Below are 23,904 nucleotides of genomic sequence, written 5' to 3' on the forward strand. Positions count from 1 at the left end.
GGAGCATAGGATACGTGGACAAATGTTTGCAGGCAGCCATTGAACTTAAATTCAGATCTGGGAAGACACTAGCATTGTCGCAATTGTTTGTGTTATGCCATTTATTTACTGATTAAACTGATAAATTCTTTCACGCAAACTTTATTAGGTGTTCCTGCCTTTGCTGATAAGCGAACATTATTTCTGCATATGCATCAACTTTGAAAACGAGATAGTGAACTACTTAGACAATAGGCTCTATGACAACTTCGAAGAATCAGAGTTTTTTTACCTCGCTGAGTTGGCTGTAAGTCGTAAACTCAAACTTTACTGCAAAACTACAATTGATGTGTTTTATTAAATTGGAGAAAATTTTCTTTACATTAATGAGATTTTTAATTGTTGTCAAAAATTTATAGGCAAAGACATTTGGGAGTTACATGTGCAGCAAAGGTATAAAGCAAGGAGAAAAAGTGCAAATGTTTCCCTTAGTTAATAAGAAATTCAAGTGGCAAACAAATGATTTTAACTTAGACTCTTGGGTATTTATGATGCTGCACATGATGTTTTACGATGGGGAAGTATTTGATTGTGATTTGAATGATGAAATGAAGAGGAAATTATATCGAGCTGAGCGGCATTGGTTTTCAGTGATTATAACCATACCAGGACTGAAACAATGGATACTGTTGCAAACTTCAACACAGTAAAGGAATCATTGGAACCAATCCTGTTGGAAAAAAAGGAGGCTAAAAAGAGAAGAGGATGAAAAGCAAAAGCAGACAGTCTGAAGAAAGTTTGTACACCCAAGTCAAAAATCAAAGGTTAATTACTTTTACTTAGGTGCTCATTTTTTTCTTAAACAGCATAGTTGTATTTGGTACTAAAACAGCAGCATCACCTGAACTGTTCTTTAGGGTTGAAAAGACCAGACGACAATGATTGCAATACTAGTGTCTTGGATAGCCGTCGAAAAGGAAATTCAGATGGTCTTGGGTGCACATACAACTGTGGCAAAGCTGGTTATATACTGGTTGTATCCAAATTTATGAGGAACAATCAAGCACTTTTAGCAAGATTGTTGAAAGTAAGAAAAGAAGTACTTGACTACTGCTTATTAGACGACCACACATTCTCTATAGAGTAAGATTGAAAACTATTATGATATCCTCAAATATTTTAACTGATGCCCATCATTTATTTAGTAGCATATAAAAAGAATATTTCCACTAATGCTCTTCCTATACCATTGCTTGTAGTGATTGTGTTGCTGTCTACGGCGAAGAATCAAAACTCCTCAAAGAGGATATACTATCAATACAACAGACGGTGAATGTCACGAGCAAAATGATTGAATGTTGGGCACACCTACTGAATGACATTGAGTACAAGGATCACAGCACAACAACTTTACTGTTTCTCGGACTTCGCCACATGGTATGCAATATTATTTACAAGTAGTTTAGATATTTGATTGTAAATATTGTAAATTTAATATTAATACAATGAATATGTGCTGTTATTGTTAAACAACTGATTTGCAAACAGGATGTTGTTCACGCATTATATCAACAAGGAGGTGATGAAAGTCAGGATGAAACTCATAAATTGAGGATTTTTGAAGCTTGGGATACTTTTATTACCGCAAACAAGGGTACATGCAACTTGACAGCTGAGATTGTTTTCGTACCAATGCTATTTGAAGACCATTACTTTTGTGTTTGTATAAACTTTAACAAAGAAAAGGTTGAAGTCCTAGATAATACATCCTATGATAAATGGTAAGATACAAGTGTTTACAAACTGGCAGATATTGTGGTAAGTTGAATGCTTTAGTTGATAATGGAAATCTGAGACATTGTTGGATAATATATGTGTGTTTCATTCCGATGGTTTTATTGAAATGTGTCAGGCTTCATGCATGAGTGACTATCTGGAAGCAAAGAAAAGGCCGAAAGCTGAAGAAATAATAGGTTTTAACATTGTTAACGTAAGCTTCAAATGGCAAAAACCGGAACTAAAGAACAATGAATCCGACACTTTTCTAATGCTGCACATGATAAGGTATGAGGGAGAAGTATTTGAAGCAGATCTTGATGGAAATGTTGGCCGCAGATACTATTGGGCAGAAATGGCAACAGCATTACTCTTGGCTGACATAAATGGAATTAGGGAGCAACTCATTCAAAGGGCAGCAGAGTTCACAGCAATAAAGGAAGAAGTTTGGCCTCAACTGAAACTGAAAAGAGATGCAGCGATGAACAAAAAACCTGTAAAAGGAGGCAAGGGTGAAGATGTGCAAAAGCCGGTGAATACTGAAATGCTTGTTCTTCGTAGTTCTCCTAAAAGGTAAATAAAAAAAATAAAAAAAATGGCTAATCGGATATAATAATGTCATTACTTTGTAAGATATTCGTTTTGGTTTTATTTGACTATGGACATATATTAATGAGTATCTGTGCACATATTTGGGATTGCAGTGATATTGTCAGTGGGTAAAACACAAGTGGTGGTCAGAGGATCAAAACAGTTGCACAATATTCAAGAGCAAGAGGTTGAGATAGAGGTCGAGGTAGAGGCAGCAATGTAGGAAAATAGAAAGTGTTTAATCTGACTTAGGAAAATGGGTTTGGAGTTTGATTTGTAATAGGTAGACAAAAATGGTACAATCTAGATCGTTTGGTAAGGTTTTGTAATGAAGATATATCAAACTAGTGTTAATGTGCTATTTTAAAAGGGTTCATTCATCTATTTGTTGAGCAACTAGTTTATCTTACACGTGTGATATTGGAATGAATGCATTGCGAGATTGTATTATGAAATTCGTGGTATTTAAACTTTAAATCGAACATTAGGAGAAATTGTTACTTTAAAAGCATTCAAAATGACATATATTATTTGGAAAAGGTAAAAACATGTGATATAGTAACTCTTATTGAACAAACATTGTTCACCCTTGACTGAGAAATCTCTTTTTGGACGGAAAGTGTGATATTGTATAGCAAAACAACTAATATTGTATTGAATACGTTGTGATATTGTATCCCATGACACGTCTAATTATGTGGTATTGTATTGAATACGTTGTGATATTGTAAAGAATACTGTAATTAGTGTGATAGTTGTGGTATTTATTTAAAACAAGTATGATATTGTATTCGATATCTTGTGATATTGTATGGCAAAAAACTGTGAGGATAATAATTATTCCCCCTTGTGATATTTATTTAAGACAAGATGATATTGTATTCGATATCATGTGATATTGTAAACACTGCGAGGATAATAATTATTCCCCAAAAAGTAAAATTTTGGATTGAATATTGCGTGGTATTGTATTGAACAGACTGTGATACTATAAAGAATACTGAAATTATTGTGATACGTGTGGTGTTTATTTGAGACAAGTGTGATATTTTATTCGATATAATGTGATATCACATTGCATATCAAATGCAATATCATAGTTCTAACTATGCAATATCAAAATATGTACATTTAAAAATCCCACCGTCATCCATATTCCACCGTCATCCATTTTAACTCTGCAGTTTCAGAACATGTACATTGAAATATCACACTTCTGATAATACTTTGTGGAAGCTTTATTTATGAAATGTCACACGTCTAACTATGCAATATCACGACATGTACAATAAAATATCAGACTTCTGATAATATTTTTTTGGAAGCTTTATGTAAGAAATATCACACGTCCAACTATGCAATATCACGATATGTACATTTAAAAATAAGAGTTCTGATAATACTGTTTTGAAAGTAGTATAGAAGAAATATCACACGTCTAACTATGAAATATCACACATCTAGCTATGAAATATCACACGTCTAACTATACAAAATAAGACTATTTTTAATACTTTGCGTATGAAATATAGTATCAAACAATGTACGAATAAGATCACTTATATCAGTGCGTAAATCCTAACGTATGGAGTGTAATTGCTATAATAGTAATGAAACTATAAGATGTATATCCTATATATATTGAGCTCCATCAACAAAGAATCCTCCAACCAAGAGACGACGACACAAAAAATGTTTTGGATGACCTTGATGAACATGAATCAGTATACCAGTCAATCATCATCTGAACTCCCCTGAAAAATACAAAACAGCACAACAAGTAGTTGTCAGCAAATGAACAAACACAGTTGATACAGCTTTAGAAATTAAAATCATAAACAGCACCACGAGTACTCGTCAGCGCTCAATATCAACAGTATATACAATTCCAAAAATTAAACTCATAAACAGAATCGTATGGCATCTTACTTATAGAAGAATGTGAATGTAATAGAATATATTTATTTAGGTAGCATACCCGATTCTCGACGTCAGGTACAAAAGGATGAGGGCAGTTACGCTTATCATGGTTAGCCAATTGTTTGCAATTTTTACAAAGCCTTTTTGGCTTCTCTGCTTTGGCAATGCATTGTTGCTTTGTCAATATCATTCTCTTCCCACTACCCTTATTCTTTGCCTGACGAGGCGATAGAATCGTCACCTCAGTTGAGGAACTACATCCAAGAAGCATTTTCAACTCCTGCTCTTTTGTCATTGACTGTGCTTGTGGATTGAGTTTGACCCGAAATTGCTTCAATGTGTCAGCAAGATCAGTGATCTGATTGATAGGCATAGTTCTCAGCAAACTAATAATTGAGTAGAACTCTGACCATAATTTGCACATCTCCAGCTTCCTTTCATCAGTGGCATCAAAGTCGTCAAGTAACTCACCATGTGAACCATACAAAGGGATCTTTTGTGCATTCTTTGTCCAGTGCATAAGTATGTACTTATCAGGCAAAGTCCTGACTTGTTTCCCAGAGAAAACCCAAATAATGTGTCTGCAAATAATACCCTTCCTATTAAACAACTTTCAAGAACATTCTGCATCGGTTCTTATAGAATTGAACACTACTTGATAGGTCTTATGCATTCTAGCATCAGTAACAACAATGACCTCTGTACTGTCGACAGGTGGTGTGAAGCCACCAACACTAAGGGAACACATAGAGGCAGCAACCTCTTGTTGAAAATCTTTGAAAATAGCATGGGTATAAACCTTGGACGCATGAGCTTCCAAGTGTAGAGACGTAGCTAATTGGGGTAAAGTATAATCACTGTCTCGATCATGTTGCTTTTGTGTACGGCGCTGTTGATCCATGGCGCTTTGAAACCGTATCCAAAACTTAACAAGTGTACCATGTATATTTTCAAAACGTTTGAAAAAGCTATTCTGGCTCTTCAATCGTCTAGTTGTTCGGAGAAGACATCCCATAGGAATATCACGATAATAAGCTGGGATCCATCTCCTTCTTTTTTTTATACATGTATGACAACCATGAATTTGCTTGCAAGTTATGTTCAGCAATTAACTCAGACCACTTTCGTTCAAATTCTAAAGGTTCCAAGTCAGAGTCCCAAACGACAGAATTCAAACGACTCATAAAATTAGTCTCCTTGGATATTGTACTTCCAATCTTGTCAGGGACCTTCTGCATAATATGCCACATGCAATATCTAGGCTTAGCCTTCTTGAAAACTTTGGGTACAACCTTCTTTATTCCTGCACATTAGTCAGTGATTATACATTGCGGCTCTCGCTGACCCATAGCGTCTAAGAACTTCTCAAAAACCCACTTAAATGAATCTTCATCCTCATGAAACAACAATGTAGCAGCAAAAGTCACAGATCTTTTGTGGTGGTCTACCCCAGTAAAAGGAGTGAAAATCATAGAATATTTATTTGTACCGTAAGCTGGATCAAAAGTGTCCAAATCACCAAAGGAAGAGTAATTTTGACGTGCCTGTGCGTCACACCAAAACACACGAACCAAACATTTGAAAGAATCCACTTCATAAGCAAAGTAGAAACCTGGATTGGTTTCACGGAGGTCCTCGAAATGATTGATAAACAATTGAGCATCTTTATCTCCTATGAAACATTTGATATCCCTTCCAAAGTTCTTAAAATCAATCAATTGAGCACCAACATTCTCATAACCATCTGCATGTTCCTTAGAATATCTATATGCCGATGTAGGGCCTAAATTAACTTTTGAATGATCAATAATTGCCTTTTTATAAAAAAGATGAAGGTGTCTCTTTTTTCTTTGAAATTCTTGATTTGTGAGGGAACAAAGACGATGATTATGCCATTCACGAAACTAAGCGACAACATAAACATCCTTGATAAGGCGAAATTCAATCATAGCATCACAACCAGTCCTAGTTAGTTTATTGTTCTTAATATTAAACGGCTTTATAAGTGGCTGCTCCACTACACTATCATGAACAATAGCTTTTCTTTTCTTACCATCTCTAAACCCTTCACGATTACAGTCAACAAGTTTATAAAAGATGGCACCATCAGCATTTTTTTTTTGAGAGGACTTCCTAGGTTCAAAACCACATGCTTCTGCATACACATTATAAAAACTGATAGCATCTTCCAATTTTTCAAAAATCTGACCAAATTGAGGTTTAGATTGAATTGCGACATTCCTTGTCCACAATTCAGTACCACCAGGTGTGGATTCCAAAAACAGTTGATGTTCATGATAAGAAACAGGAGGTTGTTCAATGCGTGGAGTAGAAGTAATTTCAGCAAAATCATTAACATTAGACGTAGGTGGGGAAGGACTTTCAATGCATGGAATAGAAGTAATTTAAGACACACTAGTATCGTGAAAGATGGATCCAGAAGAAGGTATACAACTATCAGCATCTGGAAAAGAATGCAATATGAGAGGCAATTAAAAACATAACAGGTATTAAGCAAACAGTAGGGGGCCAAGACTAATGACAAAGTTTGTTATTGTAATAGTTGTGATATTGTATTGAATATGGTGTGATATTATATTGGATATCTGTTATTATTGTAATACTGCTAAAGCAGTGTCAAGGTCTGCAAACGAATATAGTACGAGAATGCATTACAACAACTGATAACAGATGTAAAGTAAACAATAAGTTACAATGATGGCAAACTCAAGAGAAAATTGAAAATATAGGTAGCAAAAACAGTATGAAAATTGAAATTTCGTGCAGTACACCAATAAAACCGTATGAAAATTGAAAATATAGACAAATTCATAAGAAACGAAGTAACAACACTAGTAATTGCAAATATATGTAGCAAAAACAACAAGTAAATGAAAATACAGCTGGATATTACGAAGGTAGACATACATTCGAAACAAAGTAGTAATAAGAAGAGTAATTCAAATATGTGTAACAAAAACAACAATTACATAAAAATAAAGCTGAAAATTGAAAATCTAAACATGAATTCATAATAAACGTAGCGAATATGTGTAAAAAAACAACAATAACATCAAAATAAAGCTAGAAATTAACAAATCAAGGAAGAAATCAGCAGCAGCAGAAAGAAGATGTACCTGACATAGCGATTTAGATTGAAGACAAGTATAATCCTTGATAAGAAATAGAAATCAACAAATCGCGCAAGAAATAAGCAGCAGAAAGAAGGAATCCATGGATAAAGCTAGGTCGAGGAAGATGAATTTAGAAAGAGAAAGAAAATTGATATTGTAACTGAAAAAGGTTATAAAATTTAGGGAAGCAGGGGTATATATACAAAGAATTAAAATTACCAAACTGCCCTTAATTCTATGTGTTAAATATAAGACGTAGGATCTATTACTTTAGATGGCTTAGATTGATCCACAATCCCTAAATATATGAGTTATACTCATATGATCCTAATTCTATATATACATACATACATACATACATATATATATATATATATATATATATATATATATATATATATATATATATATATATATATATATATATATATATATATATATATATATATATATATATATATATATTTTTTGTGTGTAACCATAACATATTTTTTTCCCTCTAAAACCTCGCTTCCACATTTAACATATTTTTGGATTCTTTAAAAATAGGCGCACTAACTAAATAGCCCAATATATAGGATTTCTTTTATGTTGTTAGCATAAGATTTATATCACCATATTTTATTGTTGTTTTTACTAACTTCTCTATATTCTAAGGTCTCCATGATATCATAATTAGTTTTAGAATTTTGTGGGTTTTTTAAAACTAATTTTCATATCCTATACAATTGTTTGGCGTGAATTTAAAATTTTCAAGCATCATGTTTTTACTCGATCAAATAATATTGTTTAATCATGCAATTTAGATAATCGTTAGTCTCAAAATCATTCTTTTTATGTTTTTAAACCGGTGTAAATACCTATTTATTAAAGTGGCCAGTCATGTTGAAGTGTTCATAACTTTCAATCTAACTATCTATACTAATTAATAAAACAATAACAATTACCATAGTTATTAACATGAACTAAGTTACACATTATGATATCTCCATAAATTATTTTCTATTTGATAAACTAATCAGTATATGTGTTATTAACATGAACTGAGTTACACATTATGATATCTTTATAAATTATTTTCTATATAATATACTAATCAGTATATGTAAATGACCATACTAAAACCTCTTTGAGCTTTTGAAATTATTTTACGACCCGTTAATCGCGAAACATATTTGGTCTCTATGTCCCATAACATTACTCGTGTCTCATATGTTTTATGCAGACATTCAAAAGTCATATATTAAGTTGAATTTATTTTTTAGTTTCAAGGTTTTCAATATTTGACTGGCAGAAATTGGTAAAAAATCAATTTGAGGTTCATTTTTGTTAACATGGTGGGCTCATTTCATAGTCAATATTAGCCATGTATGAGTTAGTAGATATAAATTTGATGATCATTATGGGTCATTTGATTAGTGGGCTTATGGATTTTGGTAAAATTATGTTTAGTATGAGGTGAGTAGTTAGGCGGAAAATTAAAAAAGATATTTATGATTTGTTTTTTTTTAATATTTATAAGAAATAAGAAATTGGTCACTTTTATCAATGCAAGTAGAATGTAGACTGCTAAAAGTGACCAATTTATAAGAAATAGTGAACATTTCACGTAAAAATGATTGTTTTTTTAAGTAGTCCCTATTAATAACAAAATAGTGGCAACTTTTACAATAGGTCTTGGTATAGACGGGTGGGGCGAACAGACGGGTAAAGACCTCTAATAAAATGGGTAAGGGGGACAAGGTGGGGCACCCCCATGTGCTTCCCACTTTATGGCAAACGGGTATTTTGTGAGGAAAAGTGGTATCCGTCTATACATATAGACGGATAGTGTCCGTCTATAATGAGAATTTGTGCAACTTTTAATATCAAAAGCTAAATTTTTACCATAAAATGGTCACTTTTATGTGGTCCCACCATATTAGGGTATCATATCTTAGTATAATTTGTGATTAAGAATTAGGCCCTTGACACTCTAGAGTGTAGACCCTTTATTCATGTTCGCTAATGTTAAATATACATCCAATCAAAACTCTCTGATACATACCCTTTAATCCCTTATTAATGTTTAAACAATGTCAACCTACTCATAATCAAATTTCATTCGTATAAATTGCATTAACTAATAAAAAAAATGAGGGAGATCAGAGATAGTCTCTAAATAAGTTATTGATATAACATTGTACTCATTTATTCGTTTTCATGACTATTATATAATTATATTGCTAATCATGACTTGAAACGACTCTTTAACTTTGTATATATTATTATAATAAGTGTATTAATTTTATTTTTAACCATATTTTCACCTTTTTTATTGCCCGTGGTACTGTTTTATATTATAATTGTAAAATAAGCTCATAATAAATTTATTGTGAGACCTTCTTTAAAGACATAGAGACCAAATATGTTTCGCGATTAACGGGTCGTAAAATAATTTCAAAAGCTCAAAGAGGTTTTAGTATGGTAATTTACATATACTGATTAGTATATCAAATAGAAAATAATTTATAGAGATATCATAATGTGTAACTCGTAAGCATTTTTTCCTTTTATGCCAAGTTTTCAAGTGTATACGTTAACTAATATTGTTTTGACTTAATTCGAAATTCTACTTTTTATTTTGTCTTCATTTCAATTTTAATTTTTGTGCAAACATTTGAAAACTTATCCTATATGGTAAAATTTTTCGATATTTGAAATTATTAACATGCTTTAACATAGGTGTAAACATGTCGGCATATGCATGCACTATTCAAAGATATGAGATACGACGTGTGTAAGCACGATATACAAAAGGAGTGTAACTATTTTTTTTACAATTAATACTCTATTAATACTAATGTTATTTTGAAAAAAAAAATTAATACTATAATTTAAATATGTAGATTATATTGTTATAGAAGTATTGTATTTGTAATTGTAGTAGTGAAGTATATAATTTCCATGTAACATATAGGAAATAAATTACCTCAATTAAGAAACCAAAACAATGTTGTAAATCTATGAATTTACGAAAAAAATTATATACACAATATATACACACCCGTGCAACTTTGCACGGGTCCTAAACTAGTGTGTGTGTGTGTGTGTGTGTGTGTGTGTGTGTGTGTGTGTGTGTGTGTGTGTGTGTGTGTGTGTGTGTGTGTGTGTGTGTGTGTGTGTGTGTGTGTATATATATATATATAGAATTAGGATCAAATGAGTCTGGTGTGATCAATATTTGAGCATATTTAGTCCCCGAATTAGCCTCGTTCCTATGCTTTTTAGTGCATAATTAGGTCGTTTACTATCTTTAGTCCTTTGTTTTGCATATTCTTTGAAGTTTTGTTTCCTTGGTAGGAGAGGAGTGCAAACCTTGCATTTTCATGGCAAAATGGAGCTAAATTGATCGAATCTAATGACCAAGCATCAAAGTGAAGACAAGACTAGAAGGCCTATGTAAATAATGTAGTAGATGGGCAATAATGAAGAAGATCCTTGCATCTCCGACAAGATCCTCGAGGATTGTTGGAAGAAGAAAAGAAGAAAAGAGGAAGAAGCTTGCTGGACTACAATCCGCCCGTCGCAGCCTCGGGACGCTCGTCCAAGACCTCTACAATCCGAGTGTCCCACCACCCTGTCCGCTCGTCCAAGACCTCTACAATCCGAGCGTCCCACCACACAATCCGCTCGTCCTGCACCACTACAATCCGCTCGTCCCGACCCCTTGTCCACTCGGATTCCTGCCCAGTACAACACGTCTCTTCCTTGTTCCACTCGGGATGTGCATATTTCTGAAAGACTAGCAAAAAGAAGACTAGCATCTTCCTTCGAGAGGAGCATTTCCTCAACTTTTCTTAAGGGTCTTAATCGTCATTAAAGCCCTTAGTAACCCTAATTTATGTACCTAATCCTCACTATAAATACCCCATTGTACTAATTAGATTATCATCAATCCTTAACATTATTTATGTTCTTCCCAATCTCATTTTAATCTTGTAATCAACTTTTAATTAAGCATTAATACAAATCTCATTTCCTTAATTTCTCTATTGTTCATCATTTATTTTGGGTAATTGAAGATTATTTGGGTATTATTGGGAGATTGACAACCTTCCATCAATCATCAAGTACTTCTATTATTCTTTGCTTATTATTTTGGAATCATCATTAGGTATAATTCTCTTAACCCTTGTTTTAATTATTGTTAATCATTCTCCATTCATTCATCATGTTTTGCTTTGTTAATATGTTTGACAACCTTGTTACCATGTTAAACTTGATAATGAGTGAGTAGTTTCCTTAGCTAGGGTTAATGGGGAATTAGGGGAAACCAACATGAGGGATGATTCATGCTTAATCTAATATGTTCACATAATTTATTTGCTTGCTTGTTGTGATCTCAACTTATGCACATGTTATGTTTGATGAAATGCGAGCTTATGAATCCTTGTATTTTTTACCCATCACTTACCTTTTCAATGAGACTTGTAAGACATAAACCAACTCGAGTCTCATTAGACCATGCATATAGTTGAGTAGGGAGGATTAAGTCTACTTGTAGGTGTTGTAAAATCTAATCGATTCGGCTCCGGGACCCAAACCTTCCTAGGATTGTAAGATATAAACCAACTCGATCCTATCACAACAATAATTGCTTGCTTATAATTTGAGAATATGTTTGTATGATCAATTCCCATGAATCCCCTATGAACCCATGACACCCTAGTGCTTTTAATCAATTGTTTACATCTCATTTTAATCATCTTGCTTGTTTATTTACATTGTTATTTAGTTTAGTAATCTTCTTATCTCAACCAAAATTGTGACACCCTTAGACACTACTACTTGCAATCGAAAATCCTACATCAATATCCGTCCCTTGGGATCCGACCTTTACTTACCCCTTTACTAATAGTAGAGTAGTTTGTGAAGCTATAAATATTATTTTGGTCTAGGTGCTCCTACGACAAGTAACCGAAAACGATAGTCCGACCAAAAATGGCGCCGTTGCCGGGGACAGTGTTAACTTGATTTGATTTTCTTTGATTGTTCTTAGTTGTGTCTTTCTTTGCCTTGGGGAAGTAAAACTCCTCAAGGTTTGTTCTAATTGTTTTCAAGTTGTTTGATATTTTGCATGTCTAGAAGATCACAAGGTAACTTGTTACCCATTGATCACGAGATTGAAAGAACTTTGACAACCAATAGAAGACTTGCTAGAAATACTTTGAGAGGTATTGGTGAGATTGTGGATATTCAACCAAACAATATTGAGTTCATCAACCCTTTTGCAAGAGAAGGAGAGAAGAACCCAACACAAAACCCACCACAAAATCAACCCACAATGCCTAAATTTTCATCACATTCCGTACCAACCGAGGAGAGCCTACCCAATGGTACTCCCACACCACAACACTTGACCGGTAATTTTTTTGCAAAATCCGCATTTATCCAATTAGTCGAAAGAAGCCAATTTGGGGGGGATGCCTAGTGAAGACCCTCATTCTCATATGGAGACTTTTTGTGACTATTGCGATGCGATTTCATAGACCGGAGTGACTCAAGACCAAATTCGATGGGTCTTATTTCCTTTTTCTTTGATTGGTACCGTGAAACAATGGTTAAAGAGCCTTGATAAGGCTACTCTTGTTATTGACTCTTGGAAGAAATTGGCTCTTGCTTTCTACAAAAAGTTCTACCCTCCGGAAAAGACTAACATGCTAAGAGCCCAAATCACGGGGTTTAAACAAAGGGACGAAGAATCTTTGTATGAAGCTTGGGAGCGATTCAAAGGAACTTGTCGCTCATGTCCTCATCATGGACTTAGCGAGTGGTTCTTGGTACAACAATTTTGGAATGGTCTTTATGAAGACTCCCGAAACATTCTCAACATGGGATCAAATGGTATGTTCACCGAAGTTGACGATAATCAAACATGGAACAAGATTGAGGAAATGGCGGTCGATAACTCACAATATAGTAGACCTCGGAAGGCTACTAGAGGAGGAAAGCATGAAGTGGACTCTATTACTCAATTGGGTGCTCAACTTAGTGCTCATATTGATACCATTAATTTGAAGTTTGAGAAGGCTATGGCTAAACTTGAAGAAGCCTCAAAATCGCCAAAGCAACATGTTAATGCCATGGTGGCATCTTCATCAATTTCAAGTGGAATATGTGAGAATTGTGGAACTTTGGGACATGACCAAAGTGAATGTAGGGGAACAAGTGAGCAAGTAAATGCTTTTCAAGCATACAAGAGTGGTACCCCTTATTCCAACTATTACAATAAAAACACCAAATTCCATCCAAATCTCTCATACAAAAGCCAAAATGTTCAGAACCCTCAACCAACATACACCCCACCTCCAATGAGAAACCAAAATCAAAGACCCTTTTACAACCAAAACCAAGGTTTCCAAAACCAAACTCCATACACTCAATTAAATGACCAAGGTTTTGATGTTCAAAAAGCGGTCCTCTAAATGCAAAAGAACCAACAAAAGTTTTTCACTCAAATGCAAAAGGATAGCCAAGCAAAAGACATCACCATTAACAACATACTAGCTCACACAAAGATGTTGGAGACCCAAATGTCTCAATTAGCATATTCAAGTTCACAAAGACAAAAGGGGCAATTACCACCTCAAGGTAATCCCCCAAGACAAGAACCGGTGAGTGCCATCCATTTGAGGAGTGGTACAAGGTATAAAGGGCCGAAGAAGCCCGTTGATGAAGATGTTGTGAATGCTAGTGACAAGGAAAGAGTTGTTGAAAACTCTAAAGAAGAAGAACCCACCACTCAAGAAGTTTCAAATAAGGATGAAGAGAAGGCCAAAGAAAAGTAGCCTATTGTGATTAACTTCCATTCCCGAGTCGTCAAGCTAAGCCTAAGTTTGATGACCAACTTGGAAAATTCATGGAGATTGTGAATAATTTAGAAGTCTCAATTCCATTTACGGAATTGATCAATCATGTTCCGGCCTATGCAAAGTATATGAAAGATATCCTTACAAAGAAGAAATCAATCCAGAAGCTTGAGACTATTGCTTTTACTAAAGTAAGTAGTGCCATTCTTCAAGGAAGTTCACCTCCAAAGCTCAAGGATCCGGGAAGTTTCTCCATTCCATGCACTATTGGTGACACCACGATCAACAAAGCTCTATGTGACCTTGGGGCAAGTGTGAGTGTTATGCCATATTCAGTAAGCAAGAGGCTAGGCATGGGGGAACTCAAATGCACCAACATCACGGTTCAAATGGCGGATAGATCAACAAAGACACCTTTAGGGGTATGGGAAGATGTTCCCGTGAGAATTGGAAAATTCTTCATCCCGGTGGATTTCGTTATTGTTGACATGGAAGAAGACTCTAACATTCCTATTATTTTAGGAAGACCTTTCTTGCACACCGCGGGAGCGGTGATCGATGTAAAGCATGGAGAACTCACCCTTGAAGTGGGAGATGAAACCATCACTTTCAATCTTGACAAGACTATGAGAGCTCTCCGATTGCATGAGCCACGTTTTATGGTTGATCACTATAGCCAGAAAGATGATAGAAAGAAGTTGAAATTTCAATGGAAAAATAAAGTTGATGATGCTCCATCAAAAGAGCAAGGAAATTACAATATTGAGAGCTTGAAAAGCTCACCCATGACAAGTGAAGAAGAAGGCCTCATTGGCCAAGACAAGAAAGAAGGAGAGTTGTCTTCATCAACTCAAGACATTTTTAATGATCAAGTAGACGAAGTATGCGGTCTTTGGGATGACAAGTTTGAAGGGATATTCAATCCCTATATTGGTAATGCTACGACCCAAGACCATCATGGAGAACAACAAGTGCAAAGGTCTATTGAGGATCTTTATCATGATAATGAGCAAGCTTTTGACTACTTCTTCAAGGTGTTGAGTAACATCAACAACACCTTAAACATGCCCCCTTGACATCTCAAATTGGATGAGAGTTTGGTGGAGTCCTCCCTAAACCACCATTTGTAAATATTCTAACTCCCTAACTTGCATTTCAATTATTTTATTGTATTTTTGTCATTTTTGGATTTACATTTTTATGCCTTGATCAAGATTTTCATCATTTTGAGAGAAGTGAGGGAGGGTCTTATGAGTTTATTGATGTGTAGTGCTTTGCCTTAGTGTGGGGATAGCAATTGCCTAGGCTATTCATGCCTTTGTAGTGCCCCTACAATGAAGAACACAAGAATTAAAGAATGAAATGACACGGGTTACGAAGCACCCACGGATGGACCTGAATCCATGTGGTCGAGGAAGAATCCGAGCGGCCCGACGGATAATCCCCTCGTCTTGAAAGAACCCGAGTGTCCAAGGCATAAGACGCTCGTCTTATGAAGCTGCAGAAATTATTTTTGGGTCTGACTGTGAATCCGAGCGTCCCAGCAAGGAATCCGCTCGTCTCAGTCAGGACGGTCGTCCAAGAGGAAAGACGCTCGTGTTTTTACTGCTAAAATTTGGGATTTTTCACTGGAAAGGAATCCGAGCGTCCTAAGCGAAAGACGCTCGTCTCAGCTCAGAAATCCGCTCGTCCTTCCTGCAATCCGCTCGTCCCATGCGTCTTTTTCTGAACCCAGAAATTAAAGAATCCGAGCGTCCTGATACTGAAGTCGCCCGTCTCCCTCTGCGATTCAAAAACAAAGGGTCTTTTAAACCCTCCTTTCCCATTCATTTTCATTATTTCAAAACACAACCACTACCCAAAACCTCAAAACCCTCATCTTCTCCATCAACAAAACCCAATTTTCTCAACCAAAATCAACCACATCAAATATCCCCAACTTCCTCAAAACAAAAATTAATCACTCCTTTAGCAAAAACAAGTGATTCAAACACCAAAATCTTCAAGTTTTGAGTTGATTTTTAGGATACAAGGCAACCTTCATCTATCCTAAATCGATTTGGGCATTACTAGAAATTGAAGATTTCAAGCTTTCATTGGTGTTACTAAGCAAAGGAGTATGGCAAGAACAAAAGGTGGAAGCAAGGCACCCCAAAATAAGACACTTTCTAAGAGGCAACAAGCTCTTCAAGACAAACAAGCATCAAAGGCATTGGTAGTTCATAATGCAAGGTTGGAGATTCAAGAACAAGGTCCTCCTATGGAAGCTACTACTTCTACCACTACGGTCATTGAACAATTAGCCGATTATCCGGAGGTAATTTTCACTTCCGACTCCCATAGAAAGAAATTTATTCTCTTTGCTAAGAAAACCATCATGCTTACTAAGTTCATTTGTGAAGATGCATTGTCAAAATTGGGTGTTCTTGAGCAAACTAAGACCTTTTTCGAGTCTATGGGGTTGAGTAAATTGTTTGTAATGCAAGAATTGATATACTCCTCCCTCACCTTAGAGTTTTTGAGCTCTTTGAAAGTCACAAAGGTGGAGACCCGAACCATTATTGAGTTTCATCTTGAAAATGTTGATAGATGCTTATCTTATGACGAAATGGGTAAGATATTTGGCCTTAGTGATAATGCGACTTTTACAAAGAATCCTACCAAGTATGACCCCGCTCCTCTTTGGATGGCCATTTCCGGAAAGAAATTCGTACCTTATCATGATTGTCGTGCTCTCTTAGTCCATCATCCGGGCATTAAAGTATGGCATAAGGTCATTGGGAATACTTTGATAGCTAGGAAAGGCACAAATCATCTCTTTGAACATTGGGAGAAAGTTTACCAAGCCATACAATGCTTTACGACTTTTGATTGATCGATGGCTTAATGATGATTGTGGCAAAGAAGGCACGGCCTTTATTACAAATGGAGGATTAGTTACCTATTTGGCTAAGCATTTTAACCGGGATTTCAACAAGAATAACACTTATACACCGGTAAAAGGAGACCATCTTATCGATTTGCCCACCATGATTCTAAAGTTCAAATGGGTCAAGAATGATACTCTTGATAACAAATTTGGGTGGTTGACGAATGAAGCTAGATCCTTCACATCGCCTAACAAAATTTGCCGCTTGAATGTTCATAGACCAAATTACCTTCTCCCACTCTCCGAAGAGACCGAATACATCATTCAACACCAAGGGGAAGAAGTTGTCGAGTTCTCCTCCTCCATTATCACCCCACCTTATCCATTTGAATACCACGAGTTCAACCCCGAAAATGCCAAGGCGGGAAACGATTACTTGACTCTACTAATGAAGGAAATGCATAAACAAGCTTACAATGATAGAGTTGATGCTTACAAGGCCCAATATCCGCCCCTCCTACATCTTACTAGGCAAGGACTTCTCGATCCATCTTGTCCCTTGCCTAGTTGGGTAGATAAGGAGGTATTCTTTCCTAGGACTTCTAGTGGTGGTAGACCGGGTGGAGAGGAGATGGTTGTTGATGAGAGTGGTAACCAAGAAGGTGACGATGAAGAAGTTCAAGAAAAAGAGGAAAGTGAGGAAGAACAAGAGAGTGAAAATGAGAGTGTACATGACTCCACATCCATGGAGGTTGATGATGCCTCGAGTGAGGAAGATGATGATAATGATGACACGATGGGTGAGGACTAGCAAGCTTTTGGAGGCTCCTACATTCTTACACCTCCTTTATGGTTTGTCTACTTCTCTTGTTTTTATTTTATCTTGATCATTTTGCGGAGTCCTAGCAACACTAGAGGACTAACACCTTGGCTTCATTGAGGTGTTCATTTTACTGTTCCCAACTTTCAAAATCCAAAATGACAAATTTTAGTTTCATGCATTGCATTTTATGTGCATGAACTCCCCCAAAATTTTTGACATTAGAAATAGTGTCTATTTTGGTTTGGGGAAGTTTATGCATATACATTGGGAGCTAATCTAAATTATGCTCTCCACCATAACAAAAACACATGCACCATGTAGTGTAGTTTTGTATAGTTTGCATTTAGCTTAGAAATCATGCATGTTCATGTAAATTGCATAATTTCCTATCGTATTGGCCATTGAGGACAATGCCCATACTAGTGTCGGGATAGGAAATTATAACTTGACTTTTAAAACAAAATCCAAAAAAATTTAAAAATTTTCGAAAATACAAAAAAATTGAAAAATCCAAAAACAAGTTCATTTCCTTTGTAGTGTAGTCTTGTATATATTGTTTGTATATATTGTGTTTGTTCCTCCTTGTTCACATTGATTGACTACGCCACATCCGACACATGAGGATATTGAAGACCGCATGGTATGATCTTTCCAATATTCTTTTTCCTCTTTATGTTAATGACTATGTGGCTTTATTTTGATTAATGCGGTAAAAACAATGTGAATTTAGGTTTGCATTTAGTTTATATGACATACTAGTCGGTAGAAGCATATGCATTAGGATGTATATATGTTAGTTTCATCATGGCGTATAGTTGCATGTTAGAAAAATTTTGTGAAACGATCTATTTGGGAAACTTGACAAGTGTATATAAGGCCCTTGTAGATACTTTTTCTTCTTAAGAATTTGCTTGTTAGAATACTTGTAAAACACCCTAGGATGTGTCATACTAGTATCCTTTGACCCATGGATTAAGGCCTAGTCAAGAGTACCTTGTGGTGTGATAACTCCTTGGCTACCGTTTATTCCAAGGTGACCTTTGAAACCATGCAACCATCCATCATCCATGTTCTACCACATTTTGTCATCAAAATGGGAATGGGCACAAAAACAATTGTTCAAATTTGAGTTCAAGAAATGAAATGAAAAGTCAAAAAGTTTGCAATTGCATCAAAAGAAAAGAGGAGCAAAAATAGACTCCTAAAGCTTCAAATATAAGCACCCTCCCTACAAATGGGGTGACTTTGAAAATGTTCAAAAAGAAATGCAAAGAAAAGTTGAAATTGTCAAGTATTGAAATGCCAAACATCAAAAGAAATGGCAAAAATAAAGTGTTCTCAAATGTTATATGCCACAAGAAATTGGGGGGAAAAACAACAACAAAAGCAAACTCCCAAATGAAACTCAAGTTTTATTGATCCCTTTTCCATCGAATCCACTTTTGTGCATGGTAGAGAGGGGATGACCCTTATTCTTGTCTAGGCAAGAAGGGGAATTCCGCGATCCTCCAGTGTTTCTAACACCATAAGGAGTCTACTCTTGATGAAAGCATTTAACGATTGAGGACAAAGGTACCCTAGCTTGACACAACTTGGAGGTGATTTATTGGTATCCTTCTAAGCTTAGTAGTTTGAAGAAACCATATTTATGAAGGAGTGTGTACCCTTGAATTGCTTCCCTTTTGCATAATTTCCGCCACTTATATGAGGAAAGTGGCTATTCTTTTTTTGATGCATCCATTACTTAATTTTGTGTGCTTTAATGCTTGGATGTGTCGCCATTTTGGCAAGCCCCACCTTGCCTTGCAAGAAGGCACCCTACCTCATGGTTGTCTTGTTGTGAGTTGAAGGGGCGCAGTGAGACCCGCTAATTGTCTCATATCGGTTATATTAGTAGGTTAGTTTAAATAAGGTTCCTAATTTTGTCACCTCTTTACTCGGGACGAGCAAAGGTTCGGTTTGGGGATATTTGATGTGACCAATATTTGAGCATATTTAGTCCCCGAATTAGCCTCGTTCCTATACTTTTTAGTGCATAATTAGGTCGTTTACTATCTTTAGTCCTTTGTTTTGCATATTCTTTGAGGTTTTGATTCCTTGGTAGGAGAGGAGTGCAAACCTTGCATTTTCATGACAAAATGGAGCTAAATTGATCGAATCTAATGACCAAGCATCAAAGTGAAGACAAGACTAGAAGGCCTATGTAAATAATGTAGTAGATGGGAAATGATGAAGAAGATCCTTGCATCATCGACAAGATCCTTGAGGATTGTTAGAAGAAGAAAAGAAGAAAAGAGGAAGAAGCTTGCTGGACTACAATCCGCCCGTCGCAGCCTCAGGACGCTCGTCTAAGACCTCTACAATCCGAGCGTCTCACCACCATGTCCGCTCGTCCAAGACCTCTACAATCCGAGCGTCCCACCACACAATCCGCTCGTCCTGCACCACTACAATCCGCTCGTCCCGACCCCTTGTCCGCTCGGATTCCTGCCCAGTACAACACGTCTCTTCCTTGTTCCACTCGGGATGCGCATATTTCTGAAAGACTAGCAAAAAGAAGACTAGCATCTTCCTTCGAGAGGAGCATTTCCTCAACTTTTCTTAAGGGTCTTAATCGTCATTTAAGCCCTTAGTAACCCTAATTTAGGTACCTAATCCTCACTATAAATACCCCATTGTACTAATTAGATTATCATCAATCCTTAATATTATTTATGTTCTTCCCAATCTCATTTTAATCTTATAATCAACTTTTAATTAAAAATTAATACAAATCTCATTTCCTTAATTTCTCTATTGTTCATCAGTTATTTTGGGTAATTGAAGATTATTTGGGTATTATTGGGAGATTGACAACCTTCCATCAATAATCAAGTACTTCTATTATTCTTTGCTTATTATTTTGGAATCATCATTAGGTATAATTCTCTTACCCCTTGTTTTAATTATTGTTAATCATTCTCCATTCATTCATCATGTTTTGCTTTGTTAATATGTTTGACAACCTTGTTAGCATGTTAAACTTGATAATGAGTGAGTAGTTTCCTTAACTAGGGTTAATGGGGAATTAGGGGAAACCAACATGGGGGATGATTCATGCTTAATCTAATATGTTCACATAATTTATTTGCTTGCTTGTTGTGATCTCAACTTATACACATGTTATGTTTGATGAAATGCGAGCCTATGAATCCTTGCATTTTTTACCCATCACTTACCTTTTCAATGAGACTTGTAAGACATAAACCAACTCGAGTCTCATTAGACCATGCATATAGTTGAGTAGGGAGGATTAAGTCAACTTGTAGGTGTTATACAATCTAATCGATTCGGCTCCGGGACCCAAACCTTCCTAGGATTGTAAGATATAAACCAACTCGATCCTATCACAACAATAATTGCTTGCTTATAATTTGAGAATATGTTTGTATGATCAATTCCCATGAATCCCCTATGAACCCATGACACCCTAGTGCTTTTAATCAATTGTTTACATCTCATTTTAATCATCTTGCTTGTTTATTTACATTGTTATTTAGTTTAGTGATCTTCTTATCTCAACCCAAATTATGACACCCTTAGACATCACTACTTGCAATCGAAAATCCTACATAATATCCGTTCCTTGGGATCCGACCTTTATTTACCCCTTTACTAATAGTAGAGTAGTTTGTGAAGCTATAAATATTGTTTTGGTCTAGGTGATCCTAACGACAAGTAACCGAAAACGAAAGTCCGACCAGAGTCCCCTTAGAATAGATGAGTCCATAAGTCCTATTTTTCACCCTTAGATCTAGATAAAATAAAGGGTCAAGATCAACTCTAAAAACATAAAAACCCTAACCAATCTCCCTCACTAATTCATTTCAACTCCTCCCTTCACTCTTACTTCTCTCTCTAAATTCCATCTTCTCTCCTCTTCTCCCTCCACCACCACCCATCCCACGCCACTACTACCGCCACCCACCCCCTCTCTTTACCAGATTTACCACCAACAACCATAAAACACCATTACCCCCATAACCACCGCCATTCTTTACAATTATCTTTTGCCGCTGCCACTACCACCGCCTCTCACCTCACCTGCCGCCGTCGAAGCCTCATCTCCTCTTCTGCCTCCTTGCCACGCCTCCATCCTATCCTCTTCTGCCTCCTTGGCACAACCCGCACTCCCTCTTTTTTTTCCATTTCAGATCTTAATTTTGTCCAATCCCGTCTTATGCTGGTGTGGGCTGTCGTGGTGGTGCCATTGCCGCCTCTCTCCCTTCTTTTTTTCTAGATCGGATAAAGGAGTCATTGTGGTTGTCGTGGTGCTATGGTGGGTCAGGTGGGGGTGTTGGTGGCGGTTGGTGGCTGCTGCCTCTCTCCCTTCTCATTTCTCTGTTTTTTTTTCTTTTTCAGATCTATGGGGATATCGTGGTGGTGGTAGTGGGCATGAGTCGGTGGTGGTGGTTTGTGGTGTTCTCCCTTTTGCTTTTTTTTTTTAGATCTGAAATTGAGTTGGTGGTGGTGGTCTCCCTTTTATTTTTTTTTTGTTTTTTTCATATCTGAAAAAAGTGTTTGTTGTTGTTGTTGGTTGTTTATTGTTTTTTTTTTTTTTCAGATTAACACTTTTTGGAGTGGTGGTTGTGGTTTCTGAATATAATGGGACTGTGGTGGAGTTGTTGTAGGTGTGGTGGTGGAGTTGTCCATTTTTTTTTTTCAGATTCGCTTTTTTTTTTCCGGGTTGTTGTTGGTGGTGGTGGTCACGGGTGGACCGTGGTGGTGGTGGTGGGTCGTGTGTGGGTGAGCAGCTAGTGGTGGGAGTGGTAGTGGTGGTTTGGGCTGGCAACAAAGGAGGTGGTCGTTATTGGTTGGCAGCGGCGGCGGTTAGCGGTGTTGATGGCGGCGGATCGACTATATAAAATGACTCGCAAGCATTAAAGTTTCACTCGCCAATGGACTAAAGTTACGCTTATATGGACTAAAGTTACGCTCTGATATGGACTAATTTTACTCGCCAAGGATTTAAATTACATAAATTCAAATTAGTATAAAGTTACTGATACGTGCAATTTATATAGTCCTTTCTGCCCTCTTATGCACGTATTCCTATGCTACTCTTGTAGTTTTATGCTACAAAATGCCCCGAATATTCTACTTTGGTTCGTTTGGCTTTAATTGTAGGAAGGATATGAAAGTAGCAGAATTGAGCCTGGAACTGTCCCTTTTGCTTGCATTTAGAAGATGAGTGGATTTGGAGCGGAAACGCTGCTGCCTTGGGTTGCAACAGCCGTGTCAAATTTTGGCGACGTTTCCTGGGAGGTAACTATTTTATTTACTTGTTTATTTTTGTCTGTCTTTAGCCTCAAGGGATTTATTCCTTTAGGCAGTTCTTATCTTTTTCCTTTAGTGCTGTTTTGATAGGTCCTACAGGTCCTACCTAGACAGGTCTAGGTAAAAGATCATCAAAGGGAAGGCTTGAGTACCTTTGATCTTCCACCTATGTTCCATCCTATGGTACAACAGGTGGTCTAATGTGAGAGATGTGGTGCTGCTGGGCACAATGCTGTTATTTGCTTGGCGAAGAACGATGAAGTCTATGCGTTTACGCAGCGTAGACAAGCTAGTCAATCCTATGCATATGTGCCGCCACATCCGTTTCAGCAGCGAGGCTACCAAAAGCCTCCATTTATATAGTCACCGCAACAACAAGCTTCTCCTCCTGATAAGAAGAAAGAAGAGATTGCTGAATTGAAGTCTTTGGTGAAGACGCTAGCACTTCAAATGCAAGAGAATGATAAATCTAGAGAGGCTCATATCAAGGAATTTGTGTCTCAAATAGCTCAATTGGCTGCCGAGTTGGACTTTAGGCACTCAAAAATGGTATATGCTACTTGTACCGAAAGCGGTCTTTCCCATGAAAGACCTAAGTTGCCTATTGACGATGATGATATGTATTACTCGGAATCTGAAGATTTA

General features: G+C 36.5%; 3 protein-coding genes and 1 non-coding gene across 4 annotated transcripts in view; 1 reads left to right on the forward strand and 3 right to left on the reverse strand.

Moving 5' to 3' along the window:
• LOC141598370 (uncharacterized) overlaps positions 1-23,904 on the forward strand; it is an 85,940-nt gene that overhangs the window by 39,711 nt on the left and 22,325 nt on the right. The gene's annotated exons all lie outside the window — the stretch shown is intronic.
• LOC141601898 (protein FAR1-RELATED SEQUENCE 7-like) lies at positions 4,080-5,167 on the reverse strand. Its single transcript, XM_074422207.1, has 3 exons — positions 4,964-5,167; positions 4,325-4,876; positions 4,080-4,100 (listed from the first exon to the last, which is right to left on the reverse strand). Exons 1-3 carry the CDS (start codon positions 5,165-5,167, stop codon positions 4,080-4,082), a joined length of 777 nt encoding a protein of 258 aa, XP_074278308.1.
• LOC141601899 (protein FAR1-RELATED SEQUENCE 5-like) lies at positions 5,289-22,131 on the reverse strand. Its single transcript, XM_074422208.1, has 4 exons — positions 22,022-22,131; positions 6,183-6,645; positions 5,612-6,080; positions 5,289-5,569 (listed from the first exon to the last, which is right to left on the reverse strand). Exons 1-4 carry the CDS (start codon positions 22,129-22,131, stop codon positions 5,289-5,291), a joined length of 1,323 nt encoding a protein of 440 aa, XP_074278309.1.
• Positions 13,100-13,206, reverse strand: LOC141603224 (small nucleolar RNA R71). Its single transcript, XR_012525116.1, has one exon. It is a non-coding gene; the product is annotated as a small nucleolar RNA R71 (small nucleolar RNA).

Source organism: Silene latifolia, chromosome 9 (assembly GCF_048544455.1).
Source record: "Silene latifolia isolate original U9 population chromosome 9, ASM4854445v1, whole genome shotgun sequence".
Lineage (NCBI taxonomy): Eukaryota > Viridiplantae > Streptophyta > Magnoliopsida > Caryophyllales > Caryophyllaceae > Silene > Silene latifolia.

What these genes read in the sequence shown, in the direction of transcription:
- LOC141601899 (XM_074422208.1), bottom strand. Translation starts at nt 22,131, where the DNA reads ATGGAAAAAAAAGAGGGAGTGCGGGTTGTGCCAAGGAGGCAGAAGAGG. An exon ending in CTTCGACGGCGGCAGGTGAG is followed by an intron (nt 6,646 to 22,021) that starts GTGAGAGGCGGT and finishes ATGCATTGAAAG; the next exon opens with TCCTTCCCCACCTACGTCTA. An exon ending in GCCTTATCAAGGATGTTTAT is followed by an intron (nt 6,081 to 6,182) that starts GTTGTCGCTTAG and finishes TTTTATAAAAAG; the next exon opens with GCAATTATTGATCATTCAAA.
- LOC141601898 (XM_074422207.1), bottom strand. Translation starts at nt 5,167, where the DNA reads ATGGATCAACAGCGCCGTACACAAAAGCAACATGATCGAGACAGTGAT. An exon ending in CACCTGTCGACAGTACAGAG is followed by an intron (nt 4,877 to 4,963) that starts GTCATTGTTGTT and finishes TGTTCTTGAAAG; the next exon opens with TTGTTTAATAGGAAGGGTAT. An exon ending in TACCTGACGTCGAGAATCGG is followed by an intron (nt 4,101 to 4,324) that starts GTATGCTACCTA and finishes TGTATTTTTCAG; the next exon opens with GGGAGTTCAGATGATGATTG.